The 15,331-nt window shown below is 40.7% G+C and overlaps 1 protein-coding gene across 2 annotated transcripts in view; it reads left to right on the forward strand.

Annotated features, from left to right (window-relative positions):
• MAD1L1 (mitotic arrest deficient 1 like 1) overlaps positions 1 to 15,331 on the forward strand; it is a 361,949-nt gene that overhangs the window by 168,044 nt on the left and 178,574 nt on the right. For both annotated transcript variants that reach the window (XM_085301122.1, XM_085301129.1), the window contains exon 13: positions 8,861 to 8,917. In XM_085301122.1, coding sequence (XP_085157248.1) covers positions 8,861 to 8,917 — 57 coding nt within the window. The remainder of the gene's footprint in view (positions 1 to 8,860; positions 8,918 to 15,331) is intronic.

Raw genomic sequence — 15,331 nt, forward strand, 5'->3', positions numbered from 1 at the left:
CATTTATACTACTTTTGTCTGAATTTCCATTCAGACTCTTAATTCCRCTGAAAAGTTTCTTATAATACATAACCATACTAATAATTTTCTCAAAAGATGCTGGCCATCCTCACATGTCTCTAGTCACATTGCTACCCTTAAGCTGCTAGGGTGGGAAGACGTGTACTCTTYGGCAAGCAAGGATATTGTCTAGGTATTCAGTTGGCAACCCACTGAGAAGAAAATGCTGTCTTATGGTTGGTGGACTGACAATGTCTCTTTATACATTTAAATTAAAAGTGATGCAATGACATAAACCGTAGTAACAATACTGTGGGCAAATACAGTGCCTGGATCCAGAGCAGTTATAAGATGATGGTGAATTGTGGTGAATACCCTTTTTCTTGACTTTGAGAAGTGCAGTGACAATGAATCATCTTAGTGATGAGATACAGCAGTGCTGATTCAGTGGGCTGAAATTAGAAGAGTTTTTTTAGGTAGAGATGTAATTCCACCATTTTTTCCTGATGAATGGATAATAAACATAAGAGTGAACATTTTTATTGGTTAATTTACAGACTTCATCGACTAAATGTCATTTCTTTCCCTCTAGCTATCTTACCTAGCTGGAGGAACTGACAAAGAGAGGGGGAACCTAGATCAAGGGATGTGGTCCTGGAAAAATGTTGCCTGTAGGAAGAAGAGATGGGAAAGCTTACAATCTGGCAGAGGTATTGGCTGTCATATGGTCACCAGTTTTAATTTTTGAAATTACCTTTTCCTGAGTTTGGTGCATGAGAATGTTTGCTTTTATCAAGATACGGATTTAGAGCCTGAACTCATTCTGTTGGTAACCTAAAGGAGGCAGAATGCAATTGCTGGTGTYTGTATTTTGCCAGAAGGTTATACGTATATGCATGCCCAACACTGTCCCCCTGCAATCACCTGCATTATTACAAGGGTGAGAGATTTTGTCACTGATTAGCTCTATATTTTCTGCTAGTAGACCCTAGTACTGCTTCGTGATTCAATGAAACCTRAAGAAAATATTGTGCCTACTGGATCTTAGAATCGCTTGTTACGGGGCCTGCTTTGAAGACCACTTACATAATGAGGATGAACTAGATTCTCAGAGGCTCTATGTTCCTTATAGAGTCTGGGGCTGGGATCTCTCCATTTCAGCTTTAGACATTTGATCTCCTCATAGTAAAACTAATTCTGTTTAATATCATCCCAGTGATTTGTATCCCTTTCCATTTTTCCTATTTCCCTGTAGAATGGGATGATGTTCTCCTAGTATCTTTTGCTGCTGTGCCTGGCATATTAACTATCTATTTTACTTTTGGCAAGAGGTCGTCCCTAAATGGGTAAATTTTRCGCCAGGTGGCTTTCCTACTGATGACTTGAAAATTTTGCTGGGGGAGCAGCAAAAGAGAAGGAACTTCCTGCTAGGRTTGCACACAGCAGCTGCTCAGAACTAGGAATATTTTTGAGTCCCCAAAGAGTGCATTTGTGGCAGAGGTTTCTCTGAGGGGTATTCCTGTGATGTGGAATGACTCCTTTGGAGAACCCTTCAGCATCTGGGTCTTCCATGCACGTGGGAGATACCATGCTGCCCTACTGCATCCTGCCGGGAGCCTTGGGCTTGGCGGAGTTTCAGCAGTCAGGCTGCCCCTTGCTGTGGAGGAAGCAGCTGCAAATTCACATTTTTGCTGGCAATGTATTCTCTCCCTGGGGGCTGCAGCACCGTTTGATTAGGATGGAGAGAAGAAGATCTACTGCAAACGCATATTATTCCCAGCAGAGCTGTGCTAATCTCTTGGTCTCTGTGCTTTGTCTTAGCAAGGTGTTGAAGAAAAACATCAAGGAGAAATGGGAGGAAAGGAGGTGTGCAGCTGTTGCACCTCAGTCTCTCCTCAACCTCTGCTGTAGTTCAGTGTGTAAAATCAACAGTTGTTTGCCCTTGTTTTGAGATATGTTGGAAAATAAAGTCATGAAAATTCTAGTAACACCTAAGCCCCTTATTTTCCTGCCTGCCTGTTTTCTTATGTGTTTCATTCTGGAGCTGGGTGGTCTGATCTCCAGGGACTTACCCTTTCCTGAATGCTTTTTTTGACTGCTCTATATTTTGCTATTTCTCCATATCCCTTTTAGTACTGTGCTCCTTGCCTGACAAGGTGCATTGGGTAGATGAAGAGAACAGTGTTGATAGGGTAGATTTAAAGATATTCAGGACCTTTCTCCAAGTTTTCTATTTTGTGGCAGTCACCATTGCTTGGAGAGATCAGGTTGCTGCCACCTCTGAGCATGGTGATGCTTGACTTTTGCAATTAATATGGGATTTAATCCTTTTACTGCCAGAGTGGCGTTGACTGTTTTATGAATTTGTGTCAATAGTAGCACCTTGATCTCAGAGATTACCTGGATTTACTAATCCAGCATTTTAGATTGTTTTGCAGAGTGAGTGTTATCTTTACGTTAAAAAAAGTTAAAAAAAAAAAAAAAAAAAAAGCTTCCTCATGTTTTTGTTTGCACTGGGCATAGTATGACCAGTGAGCATTCTGGATGATTTCGTGATCATAAGCTTGCTGTCGGGAATGCTTGGCATTACTAAGTGGCAGTATCTCTTAGAAGAGGAGGGATTGGTCTGTCCTTGAGACTTAGGAGCAAGAGAAAGATTTGATTATTATTGCTTTGTCCAGTATATCTTGATAATGCATTTCACAGGAGCCTGTATCTTGCAGATGTTCTGCTTGTGTCTTCAGTAATTATAACTATGACTTTAGCAATTTTCTAATTTGCAATCTTTTTTTTTTAGTGTATGTTTAGCACCCAAATGCTTCTGCTTCATTCATACTTTATTAATTTTGCTAACCAGCTGCCTTTTGTGTTTCACTTGGCAACAGCATTTCACTACTGCACATCCAATCCAATAGACAACTAGTTCTCAAATATGAGGCAGCTCTTGCTTTTTTGTTGACAAACACCATTCACTGCTCCACACGAAGCAGTAGTCTTCAATCTCTGGGTATTACCATCTGCTGTCAGATGCCCAGGAGCACTAGCCCTTGGAGGTATGGGGACACCTTGCTACTTGGCAGTCTAGTTTCCTGTGTTTTGTGACCTTGCTTGGAGTGAAATTAAGAAGTGATAAGAATAAATTGCATTGAAAACCATGTAAGTTGTGGCCCGAGAAACCTACTTTTTGTTGCGTTGTAAGGCTATCCACATAAGATAAATTATGTCAATAAGAACATGGTCTCTGTTTTGCTGGTTGCAACTTTTCTGCAATTTGATGTGAGCTTTGCTTCTCTGTGTATAAATTTGTGATATTTATTCAGAAGTCATTGGGGAGTTTTCTCCTCTGCTTTTGTGTGAGATGGATATGGCTCTTCCTCTTCATCCAACCTAAATCCTATAAAATAACATGGCATCATTGAGGCTTTTGAAACTATACCAAATATTGTATGTGGGAGTTATTTTCAAGTTATATTAAGGGTGTGCATTTGGTTTAATAACCAGGAGAGCTTTCTTGAGAGGAGCGGTGGTGTTGGTAACAGCTGACGGAGGAGCAGAGCTGGGCAGAGCAGTGGCCCTGACCTCTTGGAGTTCCTCCTGTTTCTGTGCCTGGTGTTTTTTCAAGGTTTATGTTCACATGTAAAGTGCGAAATGTGATTGAAATAATGACAGTTACTGCTTTTGGAAGGTAAAAGAAAGAAGCCTTGGTGAAGGGAAGCAAGCTGAACAGTTCAGTGCAAAACTGCATCTATAAAATGGCATGGAAATTATTTAGTGATGTCTGATACTGAACTCTGTTACTGTTTGTAATCTCAATGATGCATTCCCACTCACTTTCCTTGAAAGATCACTGATTTCTACTACAAAGCATCAAAGTGATATATTTTAAATTAGAAATGACCATTTAACTCAGTGTAATTTTGTAGTGCATTTCAGAGATGCTAAAAACAATACCTGACTGCTCCCCGTCTGCAGTAGCGGCGTGCTAGTGGACTGAAGGCAGAAGATACCGGTTAGCATCGTATAAATAGATCTATAACTTTAAACAGGCGAATGTATGCATTAGCTGTTGAAAGTTGAACCCCGTGGGTAAGGTTTCAGATTGAATACTAATGAAAATTTCACTTCAGCTTTCACAATATTTTAATATGCAGAATCACAGTATGCAAATAAACTGAAGTCTAACAGCAAGTGGCCGAGTTACTTCTGTCACAGTCTCTGCCACCTCCGCAAGTAAGCTGTCTGCAGCTTTTTTTGAAATCAGTTTCCCTCCTGTTTTCACTACAAGCCAGAATCTTACAAGAATATCTTGGTATGTGACAGAATTAGTAATTTCAACCTTCTCTTCAAAATGTTCTCATGATATTCCCCTATCTATGTTCTCATGATATTCCCCAGGTGACTCACAATTCATGATTGGATTCTGGAGCATTTTGATCTGTACTTTCCTTATCATACTGTCCTCTGAGTGCAGCCATGTTTTGGGGTTTTCTTCTATATCTCAGCTGCAACTTTGAGATGTAATATTTTGCTTGTATTCCTTAAATCTGATGGAAAGAGGTGACRTGCCTTTGTTTTTCTCCTTCTCCAGCTTATGGCATCAGATAAGATACACTGGTTTGAGCTGTGTTGTTGTAGGTCACATCACACATCAGCCATTTAGCTTGAGCAGAAGAGCTTCATCTTGTGCCTTCTTTTGTAAGAGATTAGATAAATATGTTATTGTGAAATTACACTTGGGATATAGGGCAGCTAGCACAAGGAAGCTCATTTGTGACATTAAACTGTACAAGATTTCATTTGCCTGTTATTGGGAAAAAATATTTCCCTGTGAATTCAAATCGTATGTTAACTTTGTCAAAGAGTAGAGACAAGAATTTGTCTTACAAGATAGTTAATTTGAAATAGCTATTAATATTACACCTAAATTTGCCAGTCACCACAGTTGACTTGAATTCACACAGCTATTGCATGCAAAATACTGCTAAGGTTATCTTGGGCTTTGGAGTGCGTATTTTGAGTTTTGTAGCTGGGTTACGGCTCCTGCAGGTTGAACTCTCTCCTCTTCCTCACCCATGTTGGCTGCCTGCCCTTCCAACAAATGTCCTTCCTCCTGGAAACCTGCAGTGTGTATTTACAGTTGTGAAAGCACAGCCCAAAAACAAACAGCCATGTATGTTCACAGGTATTTTCTCTCTGATGAGGAAAATAAAAATGACTGTTTTTAATTCTAGGTAGTGAGAGTTCTGCTTGTTTCTCTCCCCTGTAAAGTACCTGTGTTGTGACTGTTAGATAATCATGTTTTCTGATGAAAGCATAAGACTAAAATGTTGTTTCCTAATCAAGGTTGTTTTGATTTAATCCCTGTATGCAGCACAAATAATTTTGCTTTCCTAATTCTTTGAAGCAAGTGTTAATTTTATGGCTTTGGCTGTTGCTACTTCTGTGCTGTGCTGTACCTCTGAGCTATTTAATGTGCAATGTTGAGGAGTGAATTAATGCAGGTTCACAAAGAGCGCACTTTGATTTGCTAATTGCTTGTAGAACGGAGGGTATTGTTGTGTAGAGAAGGACTGTTCATTAGAGACTGAGTAGCTAATTTCTTCGTAAGAGTGATTCTCACATTTGAGCAGCTCGCCTATGGGAGAGGGCAGTTGGCTCACGTTCAGCATCCAAAGGAGAGTTAGGGGCTGTTAATACAACCAGTGTTGTCAACTGCATCGTAATCAACAGAAGATTTGGAGTTTCATTCATTRATCCTCACTGCCCAAACTCCTCCGGTGGTGTCTGGTGTCGGGAACAGCTAACAGGGAAGCCGAGTTGGGCAGAGCAGTGGCCCTGACCTCTGCATGTCTGGTGTTTCTCCATGCTTTGTGTTTGCGTGTGAAGTGTGAAATACAACTGAAATAATGACAAGTGCTGCTTTTGGAAGGTGTAGGAGAAGAATCCTTGGTGAAGGGAAGCAAGCTGAGCAGTTCACAAATCCCTCCTTAGAAGCTAAATTGAGTCTTCTCCTTGGGATCTGTTTCTGCTCCTGTTCCAGTGATGAGCTGCTGCATCRTGGAGTTTCTTTCCTGCCTCTCTCTTTTGAGGAAGACAGTAGCACTGATGGTAGTTTAGACTGTGTTGTCATGAATGTTTTGAATTGACAAACCATTTTTTTTGAGGCTTAAAGTAATTGACTGAATACTTCAGAGGAATTTTTTTCTGCTTATGCTACTTACTTGATTTTCTTTTACCTGATTGTGCTGCCTTCAGTGGGCAGAATGGGCTTTGCGTATATTTGTATATCTRATTCTTTAACTTGAAATCTGTTTGCTTATCAGATTTCTTAATCCTTGAGCTCAGTGATCCATGGGAATTTAACATGTATATTAAGTAATAGGAATTTCCTTGGAGCCTCAAGATAAGACTTTTATGCCTCGTCTGAAAAYTCAACATGAAAGTCTTTTCTACTGMGAGTAAATTCCCAAGACACCAAGGTGAACATGTTCTGTCTAAAATTGTGTGAAATAGAATTGAGCTATGCATGTGTGGGACATTGCTTTTCCTAGGACACAAGTCTAAGATGGGACTGGCAAACAGCTCCCGTATCTGCTGTGGTCCTCCTGCCTGACCGGGGACCTGGCTTTTGGTTGGGGTCCGAGGACCTTGCTCACCATCTCCATTTCCAGCTACCTTGCCTGGCTTCTGTCTGTTGTTCATGCTTTTCTYGGCTTCCACTGGGCAGAGGTGATTGAACAAAGAAATCCAGTGATTTATTCCTGAAAGTTATAGGAAACAATATAACAATATTTCTTTCAGCTCTTTCTGAGGCTGCCCGATAAATGCCCAAGGTGAGCAGGGATGAAGGTTCAGCTCGCTGCCCTGGGCTGTCCCAGGGCCTCTACAGCCGTTTCTTTAACTTACTGTGGTGGCTGGCAGCTTCCTCTCCAGCACTCTGATTAAGTGAGATGTGGGGATAAGTTCAGAGCCTAATTTCTTCTTCATAATTAAAACTGTGCATCTGTCATGCTGTTGGTGATTAGGTTGTATATCCTTGTGGCCTAGGAGGAATATGGCAGTGAATCATTTTGCAAGCAGCTGTCCTCTAACAGCTGAGCTGAGTTCAATATTTGATTTAAGCTAATAAAAAACCCAGGGTAGGGCTAATGTTTACAAACTGGATGTGATAAAGTGTTCAGATCATCTGTTTCACAGCCAGGCATGATCAGGCACAGGGGACCTTGCTGGAAGTTTGGGCTTGGTCTTGTTTGGACTTTGGCTATAGGCTTGTGGTAATAGGGGTCCCAGCTCAGCTCCAGGCATGCTGGCTGATGSCCTCTGAAATTCAGGCAGGATCAGCTGTGCTGGAAATACCTCCTTGTTCCCAGCCGTGGATTGTAGCAGCTCCCAATGCATAAAATATGTCCCTTTTACTCTTCTGTGAGAGTTATAGTCAAACCATACATATAAAAATCTTTTAATCYTCATAAATCATTTCCTCGAGCAATCTAGTAAGTTTAGTCACTACTCTCTAAATTCCCACTAGTTCAGCTATTCTTTCCCTTTGCTTTGAGCTGCCTAGAAATAAATGCAATAAAGAAAACAGACGTTACGATATCATTCTGTGATTGCTTCTCCAAATCATATTGGTCTGCCAATATCATGTTGCAGTTTTGGACTTGCTGTCCGGGTTTGCCTCTAGGTCTCTGCTGACATAACAGTCTGACAAGTTTGCGTTTGGTTATTTTTCCCGAGGCACATAATATACACTTTAAGTTAAATTATTTAATATTTTGTGCTTGTAGTTTTGATTTCTCTGATCCCTTTGTATTTTTTTTCTTTTGTGTCCAGAAATATTTGCAGCCTCTTTCTGAAGTGAAATACATGAGGATTCTTTACATTTTTTCCTGAATTTTATCAAGGCTTTGTACTAAAAAACATTCTTATATTGTCTGGTTGAACAGGTTCCCAGAGCGATGCTGCCTTGATATTATAAGGAAAAATATTTTCACTGTGAAGGTGATCAAAGATTGGAACAGGTTGCTCAGAGAGGTTTTGGAAATTTCCTGCTTGGAGATATTTAGACCTTGACTGGACAAGGACCTTGAGCATCCTGATGTAACTCACCCTGCTTTGAGCCCTTCCAATTGGAATTATTCTGTGATTATAGGGTGTACATTCTAACAGGAGATTGAACAGAGAAATGACACAAAAATTCAGGAGTGGTAGCTACAGTAAAGAAATGTATAATTCTCAATTTCTCTTTAGTTTGGGAGCGGCCAGTATTTCCCATATAAAGGTCATATATATCTTCTTATAGCTAAGGCCAATAAATATACTGAAAATTTGTTTTATTTTTGTCAAAACTGGTTAGACCTAGGTTGTTTTGCACTAGCATCTCAGAGATAGCATCTCTGAGCGACTCTTTCTGATTTGTCTTCATGAGACTTTTCTGACTCCAGCCTGCTGGTGTAACTCTACCTGCTTAAATATTAGTGTAGAAAAAATCTTTCCAAAGTGTCAACAAACTTAGTTTCCTGATGCTTCGGCATTAAGCTTTGTGATAATCTCCTTTTTTCTTCTCCCTTGCTTGTACATACACTCTGTGTATGTACACTCTTCTAAGTCAGGTTCCCTTTTTTTTCTTATAAATATTTTTTAAAATGAAGCTGGTGACCAAGACACTGGGTAAGGGTTACGTAGTGGTCAATTCTGTAGTTAATTTATATACAATAGTCCTTGTAGTGTTTTGGTGCTGCTTAGTCCATATCTCCCAGAATCAAAGTGCTGTGAGCTAATGATAACTCACGATTACAGGGAATGGAGACAGTAACTGAAAATGCATTTCTGAATATATTTTATATTTTTTGTCTTGAAGGCTCAACTGTCTCAAGTTCTAGAAGAGGTGGGAAACCAGAAGCAAAGAGCAGAGATGGTAAGCGTTCATCTTTTTTTTTTTTTTTTTTTTTTTTTTTTTTTTTCCTCCTGATTTACAGAGCAGTAACATATGCAAAGTTCAGTGCCTTTGAACATTGGATCAGTTCCAAGTTTTCAGATGCGAATAGGAAATAAACACTGCAAAGGTTTGTAACACTATTGCTAGTCTTAGAGCCTATCAGTCTCCATACTCACCTGGAACAAGCGTTGGATGAGATGCAATGGTCTTTTCTAGCAGATTGCTAGCAGTTTACTTTGCTAGCAGTTCTGGAAGAGAAGCAAGCATTTAATTTCATAGTGAATTAGCTCCTTTCTTTAGGGGCCTTTGATTCAGTCTCAAGTGTACACAGGACAAGCAAATGAGAGTAGATGAGTCAGAATGTACTATAAACTGGTTTTTGTATGTCTGTTAACTTTCTACTGGGCTTGTCTATTTTGTTGGCAGCTCCTTCAAGGAGAAAAAAAAACAGGGGCCACAGAGCCAGGCCAGTAGGGAGACATATGCAATTTCAGGACTATTGTTTATGATTCTTCATATTCAGGAGTAAATGAGGTGTCAGCATTGAACTATTCTATGAATCAGTGGTTTTGCAAATGAGCGGGTTGTAGGTTCTTTCTGTAGCTTTTCCTAATCATAAGCAAATCTGAGCAGTACCGAAAATGTGGATGCTATTTCTGTAGAYGTTTTTCTTTTTTATGCTGGATGAATTTTGCCAGTGATGAAAAGGTGGGCATGCATCACTAGTGAGTATGTACTAAACAGACTTCTGCTCTGAAATCCAAATCCTAACTTCTAGTGCTAATGCAAGTCTCTTTAGGTCTCTGCTTAGCTCTGCTAAGGCACTGAAGATCTCTGTTATATTAGTTTCCTTTGGTTTGGCTGAAATGTTCTTTGCTGTTTCAGTGTTAAATTTTCTGTAATGAGAGCGTTAATTGACTCTGATTCTGGGGTGATCTTATACTGCAGACGAACGTTTTCGCCTGCTTAGTCACCTTCTCTGGTGACGTAAGTCAGAACTGTTATTTCCAGTGAAAACTGCAGTAATCCTATTTACCTTCTGATTTCGTTACATGCTGCCTTGTTTTAGTTTTAAATTCTACGTGCTGAGCTTTGTATGTGCTCGCTGGACACATTGGAGCATAAAGTTGCTGCTATGTTTTAAAGGTTCTGATGTGCATTCTTAAAAAAAAAAAAACTTCAAAATTTTTCCTCATGGCTCGTTAAGCCTGAGTTTTGAGTTACTCATCTGCCTTCAAAAATTCATAGTATCGAACGGGCTAGCAGAGAGCTAGAGCGGCTGGAACTTCTAGTGTTAAAATATTAATTGCTGTTGTGCATCATCCATCAGAAGAGGGATAAAGGAGCCTTCAGTGCCTGTTCCCAGGGGTTGGTTAGGGGAAAACCGCAGGTCTTGTGATCTTCCCTGTAAAGTTTGCGTCAATCTCACATGAAGAGCTGTTTTCTGGAGAGCTTTGGGCTGTGGATTGCAGATTGCTGAGGTGGGAGCTTTACTCAGCCATTTTGAATTTGTTCAGTAAATATAGGAAAATCACTTCAAAGAGCGGAACGGAGATTGTTTTTTCTCTTTCCCTCATGTGCCTTTCAAGAAAAACCTGACCGTATGGCTCCTYCTCCTCCCCAGTGGTGGACGTTTCTCCTCCTTCCCCGAGTAAAACCCCCCTGGGAGAGGAAAGGATGTTTCGCTTCTTGTCTTCTCCGAAGGGTGGCAGGGGTCCGGTCCCTTGGGAGGCTGCCCGGGGGCTGCAGCGTTACGCCGTCTCCTCCCTCCCTTCGAGCAGACTGTTCTTCCCTTGCTTTTTTTTCCGCTCCAGATCAGCGTCTCACCTGAGTGGCCTTATTCTGAAGCTCGTTGGAAGTCGGCGCTCCGGCGGCTGCTCGCCTGATGGGGGTTCTTGGCCCCTCTCCTGCCTTTTCTCCCCCTTCCCCTTTTCCGCCTGCCGTCCGCTTCTCGATACTTTGATGTCGAAGCTTCCCCGGCTGGGAGGAGGCGGAAAGGCCGCTCCGGGCGCTGRCAAGCCCCCGGGCTGCTGCTTCTCACCAGCCCTTCTGCCAGGAGCCTCTCCCGGCCGGGCCGCGCGCGGCGGAGCCGATGGCTCCGCGGCCGCCCCGAGCGGCGCTGGCAGCTCCTCCTCGGCGCGCCGGGCTGTTCGCGTTGCAGCACGTGGTTCCCTTGCTTGTCGGCTAAGAGTCAGTTTACTACTGGAAGGGGCATGGGGGGGAAGAGAAGAGAAAAGAAAGAAAAGAAATTTAAACATCTTCAGCTAATTGCAGTTGAAAAGACAAAGGCAGTTTGACTTTCGAGTATTAATTAGCAAACCCATGCTAATTAGCTTGTATAAGCACAATTTATGCTTCTTTCCCTAAATGCAATTAATATCGCAACTGAAGGCGTCTCTGGGCTGTGCCACTGTATCATTAACGTACTTTACCCTAATTAGACACGGCCGGTAGTGGCTGGAGAAATGAGTTTGTGATTACAACCATAAAAAAATCCTCTAATATTTTATATCCTTCAGGGAACTTGAACCTCAAATTTATTTTCTGATTTAAAGAAAAATTACTCTATCATTGTGCTGTGTAATTATAACAACGAAACTTTGATTTTCTCTCCTTCTAACCCTTCAGTTATTTATTTTTCTGCATTCCTGGTTTGAGTGTGTTCCTGCTATAAGTGAACAGTGACTGCCCAGTCTTCTCRTAGACGGCACATAACAGTCTCCCCAATCTGATAAGGCTCAGATGACTTAGTTATCCCCTGATTTTGTGGCTTAAAAAGGTCACTTCTTTTTGTACTTGGTGAAAGAAGTTTTTTTTTTAATGTGGATTTTCTTTCCCGCAATTTCTATATATGTATGCGTGTGCTTTTGGGGCAATTTTATCAGCACTGGAAGGTTTCTTTAATGAGGTTGGTGCTCAAATATCTTTATCTCCGGGATGTGCGAGSAGATTACGCGTAGCGCTCGCACCTCTGCCTTCCTGCTTGGTGRTCCGGGAATCTCACGGCTTACGGTACGCTTGTTCGCTGCTCCGCTGCCTTACGGAGCTGACGGCTCACTCGGACCAAAATGTTATTTGTGGAAAGCGCTTTCCTGTTTGTTTTATATTATTTTTCTTTCCCTGAGGGAGGGAAGCAGAAAGGGTGGTAGTTTTTCTAATTTTCATTTGCCTTTTTCGTCCTCCTTTATAGACAGGAGGAAACGATTTGGCTCAAGCTTGCCGTCTAAGCAAAGCTGCGATCCTTGATCTTTCGCTTTCTTTCAGTCTGGTTCTATAGCAGGGGGCATTCATGTCAGGATTTTTTTTCCCATCATTAATCCCTGAGGGAAGTGAGCTTGGTATTAAAAAAGTATCACCTGTATTTTCTTTGCCCTGAGGTGCTCTGGATATCTTTTGGCTTTCATCTTCAAAAGACAGCTTGGCCCATGTGGGCTCTGAAATCTATAGACTACTCATTGGAACAAATTATATTTCACCCTCCAGCAGATTAAAAAAGATGGATATAAGAATCAGAAGATTGTTTAGCAGAGTGGGAGGTAAAGAAGATTTGAAGTCCAAGGATGTAGCCATTACAAAATGAACGGCATAAACTGTGTCCTTACACAAGAAATAGAGAGACCTTAACAGGAAAATAATGAAGGCCCCTTGCCTTGACTAAAAGTGTKTGTTAACCCTCTACAAAGAACAGGAGACCTTTATTTAAGGGCGGCAGGTCAGGAATAGGTAGGGAACCGAACCACATGCTCAAGATGATGAAACTGTAGCGCTGAGGAGTGACTTGAATGTCRGTGGCTCGCTACGCTCATGGTTATCGGGGTAAGTAATGAAGACAATAAGGAGGAAACGTGGAAGAATCAACACAGAGGACACTTGACGCGTGATGTGATTTGAAACTAGTTGTTAACTGGAAAGCTGCATGGAAAAATGGCAGAAAAATCTGGAAAAATCACGATAGGCATCAAGATATAAACAGCARGAGACCCATGTGGTTCATAAGCCCTTTGGACTGTTACTAAAAGACTACTTTCAAGTAGCTACATGAGACCTCCTGAATTTTAAGAACTGTAACTTTGATTTGATACTTAAGAGAGATACCTGGCAAGGTTCAAAAGATACTGTTAAATTTTACTTTACAGATGATAACAGGGATTGTATCAAAGAAGTGAGCCTTAGTATAGAAGGACTTGAGCTGAATAATTGGGCAATATGGCTAATTTGATTCCTATTTAAGAGATATCAAACAAAGTAAGAAATACAACAGATAAAAGTGATGCTTATTAAAGGAAATGTACGTTTTCTCTATTATCTACAGTGGGATGGCGGTTAGATGTAGGATTAGAATACCAAACCATGATAGTTATAGTAAAAATGAAGTTTTGCCAGACCATATATACTTGGGAGGGGAAGGCAAATGACTGGCGCAGGAAGCCTCCAACTCTCAGAAAGTCTGTTTCATCATTTCCAAATTGATTTAGAAAGATGACAGCAAATCTCTACAGCATTTGACAGATTTTTATCCTAGCATCTTATACAAGACTAGCAAAACCAAGACAGATGACTAACGTGGCATTCAGCTGAGCAGGAACATGATTGCAGCAATAGTTTAGTAAGGCAATTTTAGGGAAAAATCCAGTTCTCAAATCAGATTGCAAAACATGAATCTGATTATAAAGAAGCAGCAAGAAAATTGATCCAGAATGAAATGATATAGGAACACAAGACTGGAGAAAGACTSTTAGATCATAAAGTCCAGTCTTCTGGTATCTAAGGCAATCACATCATATAGTTTAGTTCATAAATTTATCAAGCTTGTCTTGAAACTACTTAGGTTGTTTTGTCCCATTGGTATCATTGAAACGCTGCTCTAATAGTTAGAAATCTTCCCAATTCCAGCTGAATATGGATGTACCAGTTAATATCCATCTTTTTCCTGTGTTAATGTTCTTCTTAAACTATAGTGACTTTTCTTCTTCCCTCATATTTATGCTGTGACATATTTATAGAGAACAATCATTCTCTCCCAGCACTTTCTTTATCTAGGCTAAACAGATCAAGCTCTTYCAGTCTTCTCTTAAAAGAAGCTCTTCATTCTCCTTATGAATCCTGAAGCTTTCTTTTAAATCTCTTCCCGTTTTAGTATGTCTCCTTTGAAGATGAGTAACCAGAATTGTAGACATCATTCCAGGTGATGTTTCATCACTGTCTTCTACAGGCACACACCTCTCTTTAATGGAGATATTTCACAACTTGCATTATAAAATCACATTTTCTGTTTCCACTGTCACATGGTACTGATGACTCCTGTTCATCCTATGATCAATTAATCAACCTAGCTCTTTGATCTCCTCTGTTTCCAACTGATGAAGACTCAATTTATAGCACAAGTACTTGTTGTGGTCCCTATTTCTGCAACCTCACACTATTGCATTACAGTTCTGCTTCTATTCTTTCAGTTTTCAAAGTCATCTGGTTTGTACTTTGTGGTATCGTTATGTTCCTCTATGACAAAACCTTCTAGCTTTGTCTTACAGGTGCATTATGTCACTACATTTTGTACCTTTTGTCCCAGAATCCTTAGTGATTTTTGTTTTAAATATGGCCCTAWAATCAATGCTTGAGACACCTTTTTCTCTGTCAGATGATTTTATTTTTCAGCATATACTTTTGTTACTTCTTTGTATATATTTTACAGTGTTTGTATTACCCCCTTTTTTCACTTTCTCTTTGTTAATTTAGAAATATGATTGTTTGGAAGAGGGGGAAGTGAGCGTGCAGGAGTCATTGACACCCCTCTTTCAACTGGTCTTTCTGTGTTTTTACGATAGAGCTTGGCTTTCCAGGTAAAGTAAATCTCAAACTGGGGGGACAGGAATAGCTAAATCTATTCTTTTCCTTTTCTAGCTGAGAGCTTTTCCTCAGTACTTGTKATAAACAAGCGTATTAAAATTAGTCCTTGCTGTTCCCCCATGGTGTAGGAATATCATGACCTCTCAAGAACAGAAAAGAAACTTTGTCCTCTCTCAGCACAGGAGTTGAACAGCCTYGGAGGGTTGTGTTGCATCTGCTGCCCACTCCATCTCAGAAAGTTCATGTTGTGCACTTATGAGTATAGCAACATCGGAAACATCCGCTGTGTGTGGCTGTGGGCAGAGCAAACAGAGATGTGGAAAYGTTGGGACCTTGGTAGATAATGTTACCAAACGGCCTCTAGACTGGAGGAGTGGTCAGTACCTGGAGATATCAACGTGTGAAAGTGCAACGATGTTTTAACCAGGTTAGCAGAAGAGGCTTTGTGAGTCAGTTCTTGTGGCTTATCTGTGTTTTAAAAATCTAGCCAGGCACATGAGATCAAATAGTACATTTCCTTCAAATTAAAAAGAAATAAATTGTCTG

Source organism: Rhea americana, unplaced genomic scaffold, assembly GCF_003343005.1.
Source record: "Rhea americana isolate MKP2758 unplaced genomic scaffold, rheAme1 scaffold_10, whole genome shotgun sequence".
Classification (NCBI taxonomy): Eukaryota; Metazoa; Chordata; class Aves; order Rheiformes; family Rheidae; genus Rhea; species Rhea americana.